Genomic DNA, 19,241 nt, shown 5'->3' with positions numbered 1-19,241 from the left:
GGGGTGCAGACTCCAGGGAGGGGCCAGAAATGAGGGGTTCACGGTACATGAGAGGGCTCCAGTCTGGGTCAGGGGTGTGGGAGGGAGGGAGGGAGGGCTCTGGCTGGAGGTGCAGGCTCTGGGATAGGGATGCGGGGTTTGGGGTACAGGAGGGGGCTCTGGGCTGGAGCCGAGGGGTTCAGAGTGTGGGAGTGGGCTCAGGGCTGGGGCAGGGAATTGGGGTGCAGGAGTGGGCTAAGGGTTGGGAGTTTGGGTGTGGAGGTGGCTCAGGGCTGGGGCACGGGGTTGGGGTGTGGGCTCTGGGAGGGAGTTAGTGTGTGGGAGGGGGTTCCTGCCTGGGCTTGGAGTGCAGGATGGGGTTCAGGGTGGCTGGGCAGCACTTACCTCAGGTGGCTTCCAGTTGGCAGCACAGTGGGGCTAAGGTAGACTCCCTGCCTGCCCTTGCTCTGCACGCTCCTGGAAGTGGCCACCATGTCTGGCTTGTAGGCGCAAGGGCAGCCAAGCGGCTCCACACCCACAAGCATTGCCCCCACAGCTCCCATTGGCCATGGTTCCTGGCCAATGGGAGCTGCGGAGCCGGTGCTCCAGCACATGGAGCTTCCCTGATTGCCCCAGCACCTAGAAGCCACAGGGACATGCTGGCTGCTTCTGGGAGCCGCGCAGAGCCAGGGCAGGCAGGGAGCCTGCCTTAGCCCTGCTGTACTGCTGCCTACTGGACTTTTAATGGCCTGGTCAGCAATGCTGATCGGAGCTGCTAGGGTCCCTTTTCGACCAGGCATCCCAGTCGAAAACTGGACGCCTGGCAACCCTAAGACACACAGAGACATGCTGTGAAGCTGAGTGTAAGGCCTTTGCAAGCTTGGCCAAAAAAAAAGTTTAAATGTTCACCTGTAAGAACCCCCCCATCCCTCTTTGCAAACTAAAGATCTCAAGAATCTTTTATAATAGAAGGTGGGGGAGGGTTTGCTACCAGCCCTCGTTACCTGTTCCCCAGAGGGCAATCTAAATTCTATCAATGCTGCCTGGGACTTTTTTTCCCCCAAATATGCAAAAAATTTGCAACCAAGATGTGAAGTTGTCCATGGATTTGTTACTATCTTAGGCCCTGACCCTGCAATCACTTGCACACATGCTTAACTGCATGGGTGTGTACATTCCCATTGATGTCAAAGGGACTACTCTCATAGTTAAAGTCAAGCATGTGCATGAGTATTTGCTAGATTGGGGGCCTCATCTCTTACTACTGTTGGCAGCCATAAAAGACCCCCAGTTTCATATTTACACAGACAACGCTCCCACTAATGCTAATGGGAGTCTTGAATGAATAAAGAGTACAGGATCAAACCTCGGGAATTTTGGCTGCAGAAAGAATGATGAAATGGGCCTTGTCATAAATATAAAGGGAAGGGTAACCACCTTTCCGTCCACAGTGTTATGAAATCCCTCCTGGCCAGAGGCAAAACCCTTTTACCTGTAAAGGGTTAAGAAGCTAAGATAACCTCGCTGGCACCTGACCAAAATGACCAATGAGGAGACAAGATACTTTCAAAGCTGGAGGGGGCAGGGGAACAAAGGGTCTGTCTGTCTATGTGATGCTTTTGCCGGGAAAAGATCAGGAATGCAGCTCAGAACTCCTATAAAAAGTTAGTAAGTAATCTAGCTAGAAATGCATTAGATTTCCTTTTGTTTAATGGCTGGTAAAATAGCTGTGCTGAATGGAATGTATATTCCTGTTTTTGTGTCTTTTTGTAACTTAAGGTTTTGCCTAGAGGGATTCTTGATGTTTTGAATCTGATTACCCTGTAAGGTATTTACCATCCTGATTTTACAGAGGTGATTCTTTTACCTTTTCTTTAATTAAAATTCTTCTTTTAAGAACCTGATTGTTTTTTCATTGTTCTTAAGATCCAAGGGTTTGGGTCTGTGTTCACCTGTACAAATTGGTGAGGATTTTTATCAAGCCTTCCCCAGGAAAGGGGGTGTAGGGCTTTGGGGGATATTTGGAGGGAAGACGTCTCCAAGTGGGCTCTTTCCCTGTTCTTTGTTTAACACACTTGGTGGTGGCAGCATAGGGTTCAAGGACAAGGCAAAGTTTGTACCTTGAGGAAGTTTTTAACCTAACCTGGTAAGAATAAGTTTAGGGGGTCTTTCATGCAGGTCCCCACATCTGTACCCTAGAGTTCAGAGTGGGGAAGGAACCTTGACAGGCCTTAATTTGGTATTTGTATTAAAAGCAATTAACATCACTGCAGAGATGCAACACTCTTACCATTATATAGCTACCCCCAAAGGTTCAAAAATCATGTCAGGTCTTAAAAATCACAAGATTAGCTTAATAATCGTGAGACCTTAAATTAAACTTTGGGTTTTTATTGGTTTCGGGTTTTTGAGCCTTTCACTTTTTCAAGCTTCTCTTTGTAACTGTAAGGGCTAGAAACTACATTTTAAATGAAAGCTGAGATTTTTCATGAGACTTGAAATAGCATTGTAGGTTGGCAACACTCCTAGAATGTTCATCATTAGCCAGACTTCCCTTTGTGAGAGGTCTCTGTTAGTTTAGAAGCCCCGTGTTTTCTTGAGCAGTCAGCAATGGCTACACAAATATACCTTTATTACCACCACAGGAGCTATATTGTTCAATTTTTATCAGCCAAAAAAAAAATCTTATCTTGATCTCCTTGCTTCTTATGGTGAGTAGCAGAGAGGGGTTTACATAAATCTCCATCTTTTCTCTTTCCTTCCAGGAAATCTTTCATTAAGGAGTTTGCTGCTGTTAATCATCTTTTTACTATAAAAAACCTATCTGTTCAAACCCCAGGAGGTCTCCTGACCTCCAGCAATTGTTAAGCACTATGTAAGTAAACTATTACTTCAATTCTTTGTAGCGTCAGTAACTTGCCAACTTGAGTGCATGCTTTTATTATATTTATAAAATTCACCTCACTACAGGAAGTGCTCTCTCCAAAAGCTGCTAACAATTACTACAATCTTCCTTTCATTCTATCCTTGTTTGGAAGCAGAATGTGGTATTCAAAACACTGTATCAAACCCAGAATCTGCCACTTTGCTAGGGATCTGCAGCAAGCTCTGAGCTTTATTTTTTTAAAAAGCAACACATGAGAGTGCTTGGAAAATGCAATTGTGTTTTTAAAAACTGCTTTTCACCTTTGACGATCTCTAAAAATAGCAAGTAACTAAACATCACCAAGGAATATGTTCTTTTCATAATGAGAGGTTCTGTATCACTGCTGTCTTCAGTTTAGTGGGCTGGGCCGGGCAGGGCTACTATTACCATGGGCTGTGACTGGGGCCAGCAGGAAATAGAGAGGTCTATTACTAGAGCTCCTGTGTGGTATCTCTTTGTTACAGGAGGTGCAGGAAGAGGCATTAATATTGTGTGTAGTCCATCTTGGTTTGAGTTTATTTTTTCCACAATGATCTCAGAACCGATCACTTGCAGTAACTGTGATTAGCTCCCCTCATATTTAGCCAAAGTCATTTATATTAAAGATTAAGAAAACCCCAACGTTGCCTAACAACGGGCTGCATTGACAGTTTACCTGGAGCATTACAGCCATATATAAAAGAGCAGATTGTAGCCACTCTCCTCTTTAACATGGTTTGTGGCCCATGGAAACCTCCATCCTTGTGTGGATTGCCTCATCTTGATCAGAGTGGCTTTCTTCTTGGAACAAGCTAGAGAACGAATAAGCCAGGTAATGAATCAATGTGATTTTTTTTCAAACCCATGTAGGCAGATTTGAGATAGAGAGAGCAGCCTGCTAGCAGCTCAGAGTTCTCTTATTGCTTGGGTAGCTAGAACTCCTTTGTTGGGTTATCCCCATTTTACAGCTGGGGAAGTGACTTGCCTAAGGTCAGCCTGCAGGCCAGAGCTGAGAATATAACCTCTGTCTCCCAAGTGTAGTGTTTTATCCACTAGAACACAATCTCAGAGACTTTTGCTAGAAAAATCTGGGGAAACATGCCTCCAACTCAGCTCCCCAAAGGAGGTATTTATAAGTGCAGGCAGAACCCGAACAGCTCAAAGATAGACTGCACCCTCCTACCATGCTACTGAACCCTGAATGGGCCCAACATACATAACAGTCTCACCTATTCTCTCTCCTACGTGCCTACTCTGACACAGGATGGTGGCTCAGAGGCATTTACCAAGGTGCCTCTTTTTACCTCAGGACAGGGCTCCACAGGCCTGAGACTAGAAACTCTTGCAGATATTTGGTCAATTCTCTCCTTACTTCCCTTCTGTTGACTCAGCGTGGAGGAGAAGTTATTGTATTGAAAATGATGATCTTCTGATCCAAGCACCATGTAAGATATAACTTCCCTTTCCACTGCTTCATGACATCAGAGGGAAACACAGGTGGCAGTCAGGGAAGGCTGATTGCAAAAGCTAAATAATTTAATTCTGCTTTCTGCCTTGCTTATATTTAACACTGTCACATCTGAACAATTAATAAATACAATTAATCATTACCACCCCATTTCTCCAAGCTGGTTCTGAGATTTCTGAAACAATTGAGTATATGAGGAGGGGGAGCAATTCATTATGTCCAGAACACAGCTTCTGGGAATTTCAGCTATATTAAGCAAAACCTACCTTTGCTCAATCAAATTAGCCTAATTACATACATATGTATTGTCTGCTGTTCTATTATACCTAGTAAAAATCAAAAAGAGCTTGCGTTTCACTATGAAACCAGCAGCTTTTGCATAAGAAATGTGCACAACTTGACATCAGACAAAGCTTGATACTCAATTATTCATTACAAATGTTGATAAGACTTGCTTATCAGTAGACTACCAGATTTAAAAAAAAAAAAAAATCTTCAAGGGACATGCTTGAATTTGCACAGGCCTCTGCTTTATTTCTGTAGCCTTTCAGCTTAGGTGTGCTGTGCTGAGAATATTGACAACATGAGATTGTCAAGCTACACTCAAATTCTTATGCATGTCCTTTCCTGTTTAAATGTTACTATGACTTCAGAGATCATCCTGCATCTGAATCATTTTGCTGCTGCGTGAAAATACATCAACACAAGAATCTGATGCTTAATATACGCCCATTAATGGGAAAGCAAACGTTACACTCATTGCTACGTGTTCAAAGCGCAACAGCAACAAAATAACGCATTGGTTTGGTAGATGTGGGAGCTCTCCAGAAGCTCTCAAGGCCTCTCTTAAAAGGCTGCAGCCTGTTCTCTTCTATGCCATGGCTTTTCATCATGTCCTCTGCTCTCCCTTCAGGGTGCTAATGTTGCAGGGGGTGCTAGCATTGAGCAGGTGCTGTAGCTGGTCCTGGATCTTGAGATAAAAGGGAAGGCTTCTTGCGTATCTAGCAGGCAACAGCCACCATCTGGCCCATCAGATGCACTATCTTTCTAGATTCGTATGAGAACAGAACTTTGATAGATACCTGAGTTATCTCTCGGCCAAATCCTACAAGGTGCTGAGCTCCCTTAACTTGGGAGAACAAAACAGTTCCTGGAAGGCACTCAGTGATTTGCAGAAGCTGACCTAATTAAAATAATTCTTGTGGGTTTGAAACTTTCTCTACAAGCACCAGCTGAGAAATGATTTTTTTTAGAGAGATCTGGGCTCTGATATAAAGTGTCCGACCTGCACCTCTGATACTGTGCTGGGAGAAAATCATTTGATCTACAAAGACTGAGCCAGATGCTCCCAATGCAGAGAGGTTCAAAGGAATGGAAATTGTGTCTGAAAGGGTACAGGTTCTACAAAGGAGGAAGAGAAGTGAACATGCTGCAAGCTTCTGTCCTGCCCATTGACTGGAAACTCCCTCCTCACCCCCGGAGTTGGAGTGATGAAGAGCTGAGAGATACCTGTTAGGTATAACAGGAGCTGAGGCATGCTGCATGCTTCCTTTGGGGGCCTGTATATTTTCAAGCAGGAAGTTAATACTAACCCTTGCTTCTCAGGCCTGGCCTGCACTACAAAGTTAGGTCAACGTAAGCCGCCTTGCGTCAACCTAGTAGTAAATGTATCTACGCGTAAGCTTGTTTCCCACTGATGTGAACTCACCATTATGTAACAGCACCTCCCCAAGTGGTGTCCAGCCACGGTTGATGTACTGAGGTCGACACAGAGTGAATGTAGACGCTGCTTTACCTATATCAACCTTAACAGTCCTCCACCAGCTGTCCCACACTGACCACTCTGGTCAGAATAGTGAACTCCACGGCCCAAGGTCATGGAGACTGGAAGCCTCCTGCCCTTAAAAACTGAGCAAATTTTTGAAATGCCTTTTCCTGATTCTCCAGCATGGTGAGCCCACGCAGCAGCTCTCCATTGTTGTGTCCAACCACCCAGCAGACCATGCCAGCTACATGCTCCAGACGCGCTCTGGCTTGGAGTAGACAGGAGATATTGGATCTCCTGGGCCTGTGGGGAGAAGAGACTGAGCAGGCACAACTATGGAACAGCCATAGAAGCCTGGACATCTAAGAGCAGATTGCTCAGGGAATGCAGGAGAAGGGGTACGATAGGGACCAACAGCAGTGCCACATGAAAGCCAAGGAATTGTGTCGGGCATATTAGGAGGCCAGGAAGGCCAACAGTCGATCCAATGCCAAGCCGCCAGGATGTCTGTTGAATCCTCCTGAGAGATCTTGATGAAACTTCCATGGAGATAATCTGCAATCCTCTCCTGAACGTTCCTAGGGATGGCAGCCTTATTTCTTCCTCCACGATAGGACACTTTCCCACACCAGTCAGTGATAATTTCGGCAGGCCCCACAGGCTAGCAGCATGCAGGCCTGAGTGGGTTCAGGACGTCAGTACCAGCTGTGCTCTATGTGGCTTTGTTACCCTCAGGAGTGGGCTATCAGCTAAAATCACCACCGCCTGTGGAAAATGGTGCCAGTATTCAGTGCCATTGCTCTCTACTCAGAGATTCATGCAACCAAGCACTTTCCATCCTCATTTCCCTCACCCTCGCTGGGCCACACTCACAATGGCTGGTGCTGTGCACAAGCAATTCCAAGCAGAAAAGTCAATAAGCCTGTCTTGTTTAAAACTTTAGGGGAACAAGGAAAGGGAGTTCTGAATCTTAACTTTCACTTTCCATTGTGACTGTACTGACAATGGTACATCTGTGGGTTTTATCTGCAGCTGCTGCCATTGAAGACTTGAGCGGTTCCCCGTCCACAACCAAGGGATGCAGACGCCAGAGGAAGAGAAAGAAGAGAACTCAGGCTGATATGTTCATTCAGATCCTGCAAGCCAGTGCTGTATCAGACCACGAGCTAAGGGCCTGGAGCATGAAGAGGAGGCCTGTATAGAGAGGGAAAGAGCAAACAGGAGAAAGTCCCAGCAGGAAAAGGAGACAGGGAGATGCACCATGACATAATGGGGCTTCTCTGGCAGCAAACACAGATACTGCAGACTCTTGTGGACCTACAGGTTCAGCAATCCCAAATTCCCTTGCAGTCCAGAGAGAACTCCAGTATAGCACTCACCTCCTCAACTTTCCATGTGGCACCAGGGGCTATATCCTTATCCCTACCTGTTCATAATGTGGGACATTAAAGACAAACATAGCTTCACCTACATACACATCAACCGTGGCTCTCATAGGGCAATGTATCTAAAATGGATATGAATATTCCTTCCTCTTCTTTACACTCTGTTCCACTCAGTTTGCTTTTAAGTTCCACAGAATTTTTGATGTGTTTTTGTTAGTCAATAACACTGTTGTTTGGAAAATAATAGCTCCCACCCTGCATAATGCCTGGCGGTAGCGAAAGCACCCACTTACTTGATATTGTACTCTGTGACACAACTCGTAGGATCAGTGACAAACACAGTATAATAATCTTAAATGTACAGCAAGCACCACAGTTTTACTAGGTGCATTGTCAGTGTTATATTCATATAGATGTGCACCAACACAGGCCCCCAAACTGCAGGACCAGGCAGAGCACAATACATTACAATGCATTACTGTGGCTTGCTGTTAAAGGCTCTTTCAAAGTCTCCCTGAGCTATGTAGTTCCATATTGAACTCTTCTGATAGCCCCCGTGTCTCATTGTTCAAACTCAGCAGACAGGCACTCCAGCGGAAACTTTTATGCCTTTGCTTCTCAGATATTATGCAGGATGCGGCAGGCCGCTATAATCATTGGGATATTTATCTCACTGAGGTCTAATTTTGTGAGAAAACAATGCCAACATTCCTTCAGCTTCCTGAGCCAGGGGACTAAGGGAAAGGCTAGATCCCCCAGGATCACTGTTGGCATTTCAACATCACAAACTGTAATCCACTGGTTGTGAAAGAAAGTCCCTGCTTGTAGCTTTCTGAACAGTCCTGTGTTCTTAAAGGTGCAAGTGACATGCACCTTCCCTGACCACTCACCACTGATGTTGATGAAGCATCTCCAGTGATCCACAAGCACCGGTGGCAGATTACCACATGGGGCCTGTGTCCAGGAACCCCAGCCAATTTGGGGCCCTTGGAAAAATCTCCCCTTGCTGCAGCCCCAAGGCTGGAAGAGCTTTTGCTCCCTGCTGCAGCCTCAGGGTCGTGGCAGGGGCACAGACCTTCTCCAGTCTCAGGGCCATAGCAGGGGGGTGGGCGGAATAGGGACAGGGACATGGGCGGAAGAGGGACGGGGCCACGTGGGAAGGGGTAGAATGGGGTGGGGCCACAGGCGGAAGGCATGGGGTGGAGCCACAGTTCCCATGCCAGGGCATCCCCACTTGCTCCAGCCCAGGGCCCCAGGAGACCTTAATCCACCTCTGACCAGCGCTTGCAGTACCATAGAAAAGTAACCCTTTTTGTTGATGTACTCTGTGGCAAGGTGGTCTCGTGCCACAATAGAGATATGTGTGCTGTCTATTGCTCCACCACAGTTTGGGAACCCCATTGCTGCAAATCCATCCACTGTGTTGTGCACATTGCTGAGTCAATCCTGCATAGCAGGAGACCATTAATGGTCCTGCACAATTGCATGATGACAGCACCCACAGTGGATTTTCCAACGCCACAATGATTTCCCACTGGCAGAAATCCAGCATTGAACATTTCCACAGTGAAATCACAGATCTTCTACACTTTCCACAGTATGCATCCGATGAAGTGAGCTGTAGCTCACGAAAGCTTATGCTCAAATAGATTGGTTAGTCTCTAAGGTGCCACAAGTACTCCTTTTCTTTTTGCAAAGACAGACTAACACGGCTGTTACTCTGAAACACTCTCAGTGCAGCTCTCATTCAGGTGTCCCTGCACTGGAGGGTTTGGTGAACACAGCACACAGATCCAGGGATGTGGCCTTGCACATCCGAAACTTCTGCAGCAACTGCTCATCCTACCAAGCAGTGGCATTGGAACAGTTTGTATAGCGTGGGGTGCTGAAAGCCATTGAACCAAACTGTAAAGCCTCAGTATGATGGAGTACTTGTGGCACCTTAGAGACTAACCAATTTATTTGAGCATGAGCTTTCGTGAGCTACAGCTCACTTCATCAGTAGCTCACAAAAGCTCATGCTCAAATAAATTGGTTAGTCTCTAAGGTGCCACTAGTACTCCTTTTCTTTTTGCGAATACAGACTAACGCGGCTGCTACTCTGAAACCTCTAGATGATGGAAACCACTTCAAGCTGTGGATGCTGCCACACCCCCCCAGCACCACTAGTTCCAGCAATCCAATCCCAAGCCTGCATTATGAGGTGATCCCACCAGTCAGTGCTCGTTTCTCATGCCCAGCAGTGTCACACTACCATTTGCAGCTGCTCTGTGAATGCCACCAACAACCTTGAATTGTTCTCGCTATGTCCCATAGCAATCTGCCCTCCAGGAAATCATTGTGTTCCCTGCAGCTCTTCTTGTGGCTCTGCAAATACCGGATAATTGTGGGTCCCGTGCTTGCAATGCTCCTAACAATAGAGCAGCGCTGGAACGCTCCTTGCATCTGTCAGGGGCGGTGGACAGCAACAAGTCCCATGTGGGTTCATGGGCTTTTCAAATAGGCATGAAAATTATGGGATAGAGATTGCATGATGGGGTGGATAAAGTTGCATGATAGAACTTGACCCCTGCATGACTCGTTTTTGCCGTACCATGCATTGCCAAAAGATAGTGTGCTGGTAGGGTGACCAGATGTCCCGATTTTATAGGGACAGTCCCCGATTTTGGGGTCTTTTTCTTATATAGGCTCCTATTACCCCCCCATCCCCTGTCCCGATTTTTCACGCTTGCTGTCTAGTCACCCTACGTGGTGGACAGTGGTGAGTTGCACAGTGGCATACCTACCCATGGTGTGTCCCACTGTGCACTGATGCAAGCACTCTCAGTGAGTACGCACAGCACCAATGCAAAGAGCTAAGTATGCACAACCACAAGCAATGCACTAACTGAGGTGGCTGGATGCCAATGTAACCTGCATCGGTAAAAGTTTGTAGTGCACATTGCCTCAGAGAGACTAGTGAGCAGCCTCAGTGAGGGAGCAGATGGCACTGCAGTCTGATTATTGTGTGAGCCAGGCTGATTTGTTGAGGGTATGCAGAGAGATAAGCTCTCTAGGCAGCTACCCCAATGGTTATAGTGTTGGAAACTGATGTCTCAACATCCTCAGGCTCCAAACTGTTGCAAGGTTACATCTTCTCTATTTGTCTGCAAAAACCTTTCCTTCCCTTGCACCAACAGCAGTGAATTGCTATACAGCGATTTCAAATCCTAGGAAGATGAGGGGGTTTTCAGCAACATAAGACACCTGTTATTGCTGTTAGTGCCTGATGATCTCTCCCTTATTGTGTGCTTTTGCCTAGTTATCTCCCAGCATTGAAGTCATCCCATTGTGCTTAGCAAGTATTAATTTTAAAATGAACCAATATCTGTTCTGAAGTATACCAAATAAGCAGGCTCCTGTCAAGCTACCCATAGGCCAACAGCATTCTCCTTAAAATGTTTCTACAGCGCTTTCAGTTACCTTTGGGCCCAATCATGCAATCCTTACTCAAGCAAAAATCCCAGTGACTTGCCCTCAGTGGGAGTCTTTGCCTGAATGACGGGTATCAGTTTGAATCAGATTTTGTTTTCTTGACAGAAAGTGGCCTAGTGAGCGTTTGAATCACTTTATTTCCCACTATGGGAGGGGAGAATTTAGTCTCCCCTTCCCAGAGCTGCGCTGATTACCTGTACTTCATGGTATTGGCTCACAACCACGGCAGGGTGGGGAGGAGAGAAACCATTTCACACTCCATTTGAAACATGGGGAAAGGAATCAATTTTAATAACGGGAAAAGCTGCAATTAGCCTGTGAGGGAAATATTTCTGCTTCTAAGAATAAATTACCATTTATCAACCATGAGGACTAAAACTATTAAACAAACAGCATGGGACAGTTTCCTGGTAAAATATGTATATAATTTTAATGGAAGTTTGGGCACAGATCTAGAGCATGATATGGCTTTCAGGGTCCCAATCCTGCAAACTGCTGCATGCAGACAGACCCTTCTGTCCATTCAGAGGTCATCAAAGTCAGTGGGGCTCTGCCTCGGAGTGTCTGCCCCACAGAACAGCTTGCAGGTTTGGGTCGTTGTATCTGAGGCATTCTCATATGAATTGCCACTTGCTGTCAAGAAATCAAACTCTGAATGGCAAACAAACAAATAGGTTTTTTTAAAAATCACAAATGAACCATCTATTGAGCTGTATAACATGCAAATTTCACTATGAAGCTTTGCAGATGTCCAAGAAAATGTGTGCTTCATTTCTGACTGCACCCTGATTGCCCTTTTATGAATGTAATCAGAGAATATAATGGATTTATTCCAAATACCCACTGGCATAACAAGTCAGAATCTAGGTTTAGATATCTGATCCAATTTTTTCTTGGACAACAGCATCATATAGTGGGAAGCCACGTAAATGCATTACCCAGAAACCTTTTCTAATCAAAAAACTGTTTTGTTTTTGTTAAATACTGGGTGGGTGGTGATGGCGGCGTTAGCACAGAATTGTAACTAGTTTATCAGAAAAACAGGATGAGGTAGTATTTTGTGAACTCTGTTCTACCCCGCATCAGGTTTATCAGTGTGTCATTCTGAACTGCTACCTCCGGAAAATGTTACTTTTTAGAAGTACGTCAGCAGCACGGTTGAATCACTATCTTTGTATAGTCATTCCCCAAAGTATTGTTCTCTAGAAGTGACAAATGTGGAAATGACTTCAAACCCATGGGAGTAGTAGTAGTAACTGGATGTGAACCTGGTCCTGCCCTTACACTGGTGTAAATCAGGAGTAACACCGGGACTTGATTCCAAATATGCTTGCACTAACTTTAAATAAGGAGTGACTCCATCAAAAGTCAATGGAGTTACACATGTAAAACTGGCTTAAATTACAAAAGAATTAGATCCAGGTATTTTAGTACTGATGCCTTTCTATTTAGGTTCTAATATGCTATTTAGATTAATAATATTCTAGTACTGATGCTTTTCTAATAAGGTTCTGGCCTTATTTATGGTCCTTGTCTTGAGATTGTTACTGCAATAAAATGCATTTTGAACTCAATAGGAGTTTTGTGTGAATAAAGACAGAAGGACTAGTTTCCCACTGCCTTGCGCCTCTTGGGCATGCATCATTACTATTCTGAATTTTTAGTAATTTGCACAGGTGTGAATGATGACACACGATGCAAGGCAGTGGAGAAGCAAGCCCTGGATAAGGATTGGATCCCTACATAAATGGAACTTTTTCTCAAAAAAGCTCCTGGCATATATTTAGGATACTGGAAGCCTTGAACTGAAATACTTAGAACAAGCTTATGACAACTGGTATTTTAAAATTCAGAGTCTTAAAAAGCATAATGGGATGATTTCAATACTGGGAGATAACTAAGCAAAATAGCTCAACAGGGGAGAGATCATAAGGTAATAACAGTCATAATAGTGTGTGATGCTGCACAAAGTGCTGTTGCTGAAAATCCACTCATCTTATCCTTTGAAATTGCCTTGATTTGGCTTAGTCATAGTGGTGGGAGGGAATGAGAGACAAGTGTGTCTTCTTCCAATATAAGTTAATGGGCTTATCGATGAAGTGGGTTTTAGCCCATGAAAGCTTATGCCCAAATAAATTTGTTAGCCTCTAAGGTGCCACAAGAAGCAACTTGTTTAGTTAAACTTTGTGAGGTGGTGGGTGGGGAAAGAATTTCACAAATCAAATGTAGTATACAACAGTGGGGTTGAGTTGTGTTTCCGAAACTAAAGTCAAAGGTCTTAAACAACAACAAAAACTATTACTACAGCCTTTTCCTCTGAACTATATCTATAGTTGTAGTTTGTCTTTCATTGCACTAAAACTATTTACAAACACACAACAGTAGACACTTATAGTCTACTAGCAATAGATGCTTATAATATACCTTAATAAGGGACGTCCATTTTGGGGAAGTCTTTCATATGCATGTCATCAAGTGGCATTTATTTTTGTCAGGTTTTTCAGAGGGCCTTTCCATGGCTACTAATTAACCAAAGGTATATGTGCCCAATTTGCAATCCTAGTTCGGGATTTCAATGAAGTGTTTGTGGGAGGCAGACTGCCATAGGGTCTGCTCCTGCTTCTTTTCAACTCAATTGAAGCTATTTCATTCGCTTCAGTGGGAGCAGGAATAGATATCTAGCAAGTACTGAGGCCAAAGCCAGCCTTGATTTTAATGTTCTCTGTATGCCCGTGACAGGTATGACAATTTCCTGGACAAACTTATTGAATTAAGCTTATTAGGAGTTCATTGTATTAAAAATGCAAATGTTTATGTACTATTGTATATAATGTCTCTGGGAGGTGGGAGCGAGGGGGTGGAGACGTGACTAACGTAAACCCTGGGAATTGTTATGAGCTTCAGCAGGTTATTTGAAACAACGTGCCAGATGACACTTAACTACATTCATTGTTAAGGAGCCTGGTAGCATCTTAAAGACTAACCGATTTATTTGGGCATAAGCTTTTGGGGGTAAAAAATCCACTTCTTCAGTCACTCCATGCATCTGAAGAAGTGGGCTTTTTACCCACAAAAGCGTATGCCCAAATAAATCAGTTAGTCTTTAAGGTGCCACCAGACTCCTTGTTGTTTTTATGGATACAGACTAACACAGCTACCCCTCTGATACTGTAGTTAAGTAGGTTTCCTGGAAACAATCTTGGGGGAAGGTGTATGCAAACATACCCCCTCTATTATGCAAGAGCTCTGCTTTTTGAAGCCTCACCCTGAGGAGCGAACCATTGTCTGTTGGTTGCCTGTTACACGAGGACAAGATCAGAAGCCCAAACTGTGTAAAGGGGTGACTCACAGATGTGCTTGTTCTCACACAAGGCAGTTATGAACTTGTAACCACACAAAACCCCCTTGGTGGGTTTTGAAGGACAGACTCCTACCAGGATCCTTGCTGGAGTTGGAGTGATTTCAGGTAAGCTTATTAGCACGCATGGTTCTCGTTTTAATATGGTTTCTCTATAATGTTTGTGCCTTAGGAATAAATGTGCTTGCGTAGGAAAAGCTGTGCAGTACCTTTATAACTGTAGGCAGTTACACTGTTCACAGCCTCTGAGGGGGAAAGAAAGCAAAGCAGGTCTGCTTAGGCAGTCTGACTTGCTGGAGAATTCACACAGTGTAGACAGGGAACTGGGCAGCCTGAAAATAGCCCAGTCAGAAGGGGATGGAAACGCATGTCTCTGCCTAAGACAGCGGATGACTGGAGAACCAGAAGCCTGGGAGAGGGTGCCTGTGGTAGACCATAGAAGAGGAACAATGGTGCAGTTGCTAAAGGGGTTGTGAGAAGTATATGTTGGATGAACTCAGCCCTGAGTAAAGGCTGCAGGATTTGGGCCCTGTGGGATTTTAAAAATGGTATTTCTTTGCAGAGCATCTCCTCTTACTTGATGCTGCAGTCTATACACTACCCCAGATCTACATGTGCAATTCCCACTGATGTCAATAGGATTTCCATCTATAAATCAAGGCTAGCGTGGGGGGCGGATGGTGGAAGCATACTGTTAAAATTGTGTTAAGTCTGATGCCACAGCAGTGGCTGATATAGACAGAGGATTATGGATTTCATTGTAGCACCCACAGAGGATAGGTTGTGAAAGTAAAATATTCGTAAAAATAGCAAGGAGAAGATGGGGGGGGGAAATAAAACCACCACCTGCATAACAATCTTTGGCCCCAGACACTGCTAGCTACAACTTCTATTGAAGCCTACCAGGAGTTAGGCCTGAGTGAGCATTTTATATAAATGGCTGGGAGAGCAAAGCTGTAGCTTGCCAAAATGGTGTGCATGTGCCATTAACTAAGACCATATTTCTTGTTCTAGTGCCTCTTAAAAAGTTATTACAGCCATTCTGATATAGCATAGTTTACACTAGATAAGCCGTCACATAAATTCACTGCCTTGCCTTTGCATACCTATGAAAAAAGCCTTGAGAAAAACAAGTCATTCCTTTAAATACAACCACTTCTCTATAAATAGAATGTATGTCAATCAATTCTGTTCAGTAGATCTACTGCTATACTACTCAAAGAGCAATACGACAGCAATGCCTCCCACTTGTGACCGTCACAGAACCTCCAAAACCAGCACTTTGGCCCACAGTGTCTTTCAAGGAAACATTCATCCCTGCTGAAAATACATGGAAGCCAATGGATCTACACAAAGGATTACTTTAGGGCAGACGATATACACCAGTGATCTCCTAGTGCAAGGTATGTGGTAATGCTTGTATAATATAATGCATATTGAGAACAGCACAGTATAACAAAAATCCCAAGAGGACTTGTTGCCACTCTACAGATGCTGGCAAAATAACTCATATCCTTGCACACACTCAGGTACCAACCTGTCGGCCATAAAGGAGGGAAGGCCTGCTAAGTGTTCTGTTAAAACAGGACTATTGCGACTGAAGAGTTTGATCATTTCACCTTTAATAATACTTTCTCCATATGTAAAGCTAGTCAGCCAAGGATCTCACAGCATTTGACAAAAGGTGTTACATTATCATCCCCATTTTACAGATAGGAGGCACAGACACAGCAACATAGCCTAGATTAAACCGCAAGTCACTGTCCAAAACAGGACTAGAAACCACAGCTCCTGGCTCAATCCCTTTCTCTAACCACTAGCAAAATCCAGTTTGTTACAGCACAGTACTTCTTACAAAACTAAACAAAATATTGCATACTTCCACCCACCTGCACATCAGTGGCATGAGTACAAAAATAAATATTTTTTTAATATTTACAGTTTATAAAAAAAAAAGTCCATTTAGTTGCACATGACTCAGTGTTGGTTTACTTGACTTTGGAAGTTAGTGCCTGTTTGAAACGTCTCTTTAGATCTTGCATGTTAGGAGACTTGGGTCGAGGGATGATGGACGATCTCCTTTTGTCTCCACAGCTGCTGTGGTGTAGTTTGCTAACTTCCCTGCAAAGATACTGAAAAACATCACAGACCCCGTAGTAGTTTTCACTAGTGGAGATTTCTAAAAACACACTGCCCAGTTCATTAGCCAGCTGCATCCCCTCATTGGTCTGTACCTGCCTCGCATGGAGGAGATCCCCTTTGTTTCCCACAATAAGGATGGGAATTTTAGAGTCTGGATGGACTTTGCGTATGTGCTGATAGAGAGGACGAATAGACTGATAGCTACTGTAGTCTGTGATAGAATAGACCAAGAGAAAGCCCTCTGCCCACTTCACACATCTGGAAAGAGAGTCCAACACCTGTACAAAGCCTTCTTGCACCTGTAAAGGAATTATTGGAAGTTAGATAATGGAAAGATGAAGCTTAAATTGTACTACTTTCAAACAGATTAATAAAGCAACAAGACATCTGACCACACTGTACAATGTAAATGAACTTTATTCCTATTTATTAGGAGGCAGGTCTGGCTATTTAAGGAATGGTTCAATTTTTGAGTCTTTACTAACTGATAGAGCTTAACAGCTTAATGCAGATTTAAAGAACACAATTGTGAAAACTAATGTTTCATCTTGAATCATTTTAAGATAAATCAGATGATCTAGTCGCTGTACATTTAGCTTCGTCCTAGATAATATAAATCACTATAGCACACAACATTTTCAAGCAAGCTACTCTAGCATATTCAATAAATCTGCAGGGAAAATTCTGGTTTTAGTCATGTTCTACTGGCAGCCTGAGTACATTATCATGCACATTCTAGTAGGTCTTAAATTTAGTATTTTAAATAAAATTTAATTAAAAAAGTCTTAATAAACTTTCAACATAAATAAGTTTGATATAAAATTGTATTCCAAACAGCCATTACAGATTATTTTGTACAGGCTTAAATCCATTCTATTTATGGAAATGTTTGCTAATGTACCTTTAATCACAGCTATTAGTCATAAAATAACTGTAGGCAGTGATGCGTGAATGATACGAATAGTAGGAAAGAAAGACAGCATTTCTGATTTTCAGTGGAGTTTGGATCAAGTCCTCCATTACTAGTTCAGAAGCATTTCTGTACCTGAATACATCCTGGTGTGTCTTGGATCTGTATGGAAACTTGATCTCCCTCTACATGAACAAGTCTTGAATATAAGTTTCCTGAGAAATAAATAAAGGTAATGAAAACTGTTGCTTTGGGGCAGGGGGAATAAATTCTAAAGCAACATGGTAGCTAGCATGTAGATTCTGCAAACAGACATTTAAAAAAAAAATCCTCACCTGTATTGGGTTCATAGTCTCCAATAAACCTCTTCGTTAGGAATCGAACAATCATAGCTGAAAAGAACCAGATGCTTTTATTAATAGCCGCATGGCAAAACACACTACAATCATGCTCCAGCTCCTCTTGCACTCCCAGGAGTGTACATCTACAGGTTTATCAGTGGAGATTAATGCATAAAGAGCTTTAAAAAAATTGTCATATTTGGATTGGAGGGGTGTACAGCTAGATCAAAGCCAGTCAAAGGAACAAGAATTGGACAATAGGCTTGGCCTGCCTGGCTACTGGGAAAACTCTGTGGCTGTGAAGGAATTCTCCAGCTCAGGCAGGAGGCATCCCTGACTTCGGCACTTCTCTCCTGACCAAGGGCCACGTCCACAAACAACCCAGAGAGACTCAGCCAACATCCTTCTGTTTTCAGGGAAATTCCTTCCCTCAACCCCCCGGGATCTCTACGTGCGATGGAGCCCGGCTGTCTCCCGCTCCCCAGCCCCAGCTACGGCCCTCGACCGCGGCTCCCAGCCCACGGCAGTGGCTCGCCCAGCGCAACTCACCGCTTTTGCCCACGCTGCCGGCCCCCAGCACCGCCAGTTTGATGTCCCGGCGCTGGAAGAAGTCCGAGGGGCACTCCAGGATGGGCGCGAGCAGGAAGTTAGTGGACATGGTCGGCGGGCGCATGGACAGGGAGGGGTCGGGCCGGGCCGGGAACAGCAGCGTGTGCCCCACAAACACCGGCGCCGCGGAGGGAGCCCCGCGGGCGGCAGGAGGGCAGCCGCGGCAGGAGGCAGAGGGGGACGAGGCGCTGCCGGCGGCTGCAGATGTTGCGGCTGCCCGAGCCGCCTCTGAAGCCCGAGCTTTTAAAGGGATCCCGGCGACCGCTAGGAGCCGCCTCCTCCCCTCGCCGCCCAGCCCCGGCGCTGGGGAGGCTGAGCCCGGCGGCCGTCGCTGCGTGCGCACGGGGCGGGGTGTGCGCAGACAGCGCGCACGGCAGCCGCGGCTCTGCGCGCCTTCGGGCTCGGGCGCCGGCTGCCGCGGGTCAGGGGGCTGGTGGTGACCCATTGGCCCCGCCGGGGGAAGCGCGCCAGCCACAGGTGAACCCGCTAGAGCCCCGGCCCTGCAAACTCCCCTGGCAGCTTCACCGCCCGCCGCCCCCTGGCTGCCGGGGGCCGCTCCTGGGCGAGTGTGCAGGCGGGGCGGGGGCCTGTAAATGTGCCTTTGCTTATGCCGCTGAAAAGACACCAGCGGGCGCACAGAGCCCTCGGCGTGGAAGGCTGGAAATGACCTGGCAGGTCCTCAAGTCCAGGGCCCGATTAACTTTTTGTGGGCCCCCAATTGGGGAAATAGGGCATGTGATGGGGGGCGGTCTGCAGAGCGAGGGGCTGGTTGGGGGCAATGAAGTGCAGCGCAGCGGGAGTGGCCCCCCTCAGCCCAGCACAAGGGCACGGTTTACAAACCCACAACTGCGAGACGCACACTGGCCCACCTAGCCCTGTGCTGCCAGCCTGCCCCTTCCACACTG

General features: G+C 45.4%; 1 protein-coding gene across 1 annotated transcript; it reads right to left on the bottom strand.

Annotated features, from left to right (window-relative positions):
- Positions 1–15,939: 15,939 nt before the first annotated feature.
- RASL11A (RAS like family 11 member A) lies at positions 15,940–18,629 on the bottom strand. Its single transcript, XM_073321111.1, has 4 exons — positions 18,277–18,629; positions 17,722–17,778; positions 17,522–17,601; positions 15,940–16,775 (listed from the first exon to the last, which is right to left on the bottom strand). The coding sequence occupies exons 1-4, from the start codon at positions 18,398–18,400 to the stop codon at positions 16,323–16,325; spliced, it is 714 nt and encodes a 237-aa protein (XP_073177212.1). The 5' UTR covers positions 18,401–18,629; the 3' UTR covers positions 15,940–16,322.
- Positions 18,630–19,241: the final 612 nt, after the last annotated feature.

Source organism: Lepidochelys kempii, chromosome 1 (assembly GCF_965140265.1).
Source record: "Lepidochelys kempii isolate rLepKem1 chromosome 1, rLepKem1.hap2, whole genome shotgun sequence".
Lineage (NCBI taxonomy): Eukaryota > Metazoa > Chordata > Testudines > Cheloniidae > Lepidochelys > Lepidochelys kempii.
This window is presented reverse-complemented; position numbering and strand designations above follow the sequence as displayed.

Excerpts from the sequence above, each read along its gene's own strand:
- RASL11A (XM_073321111.1), bottom strand. The coding sequence starts at position 18,400 with ATGCGCCCGCCGACCATGTCCACTAACTTCCTGCTCGCGCCCATCCTG. Across the intron at positions 17,779-18,276 it reads CGGCAGCGTGGGCAAAAGCG|CTATGATTGTTCGATTCCTA; the intron begins GTGAGTTGCGCT and ends GGTTCTTTTCAG. Across the intron at positions 16,776-17,521 it reads ACACACCAGGATGTATTCAG|GTGCAAGAAGGCTTTGTACA; the intron begins GTACAGAAATGC and ends ATTCCTTTACAG.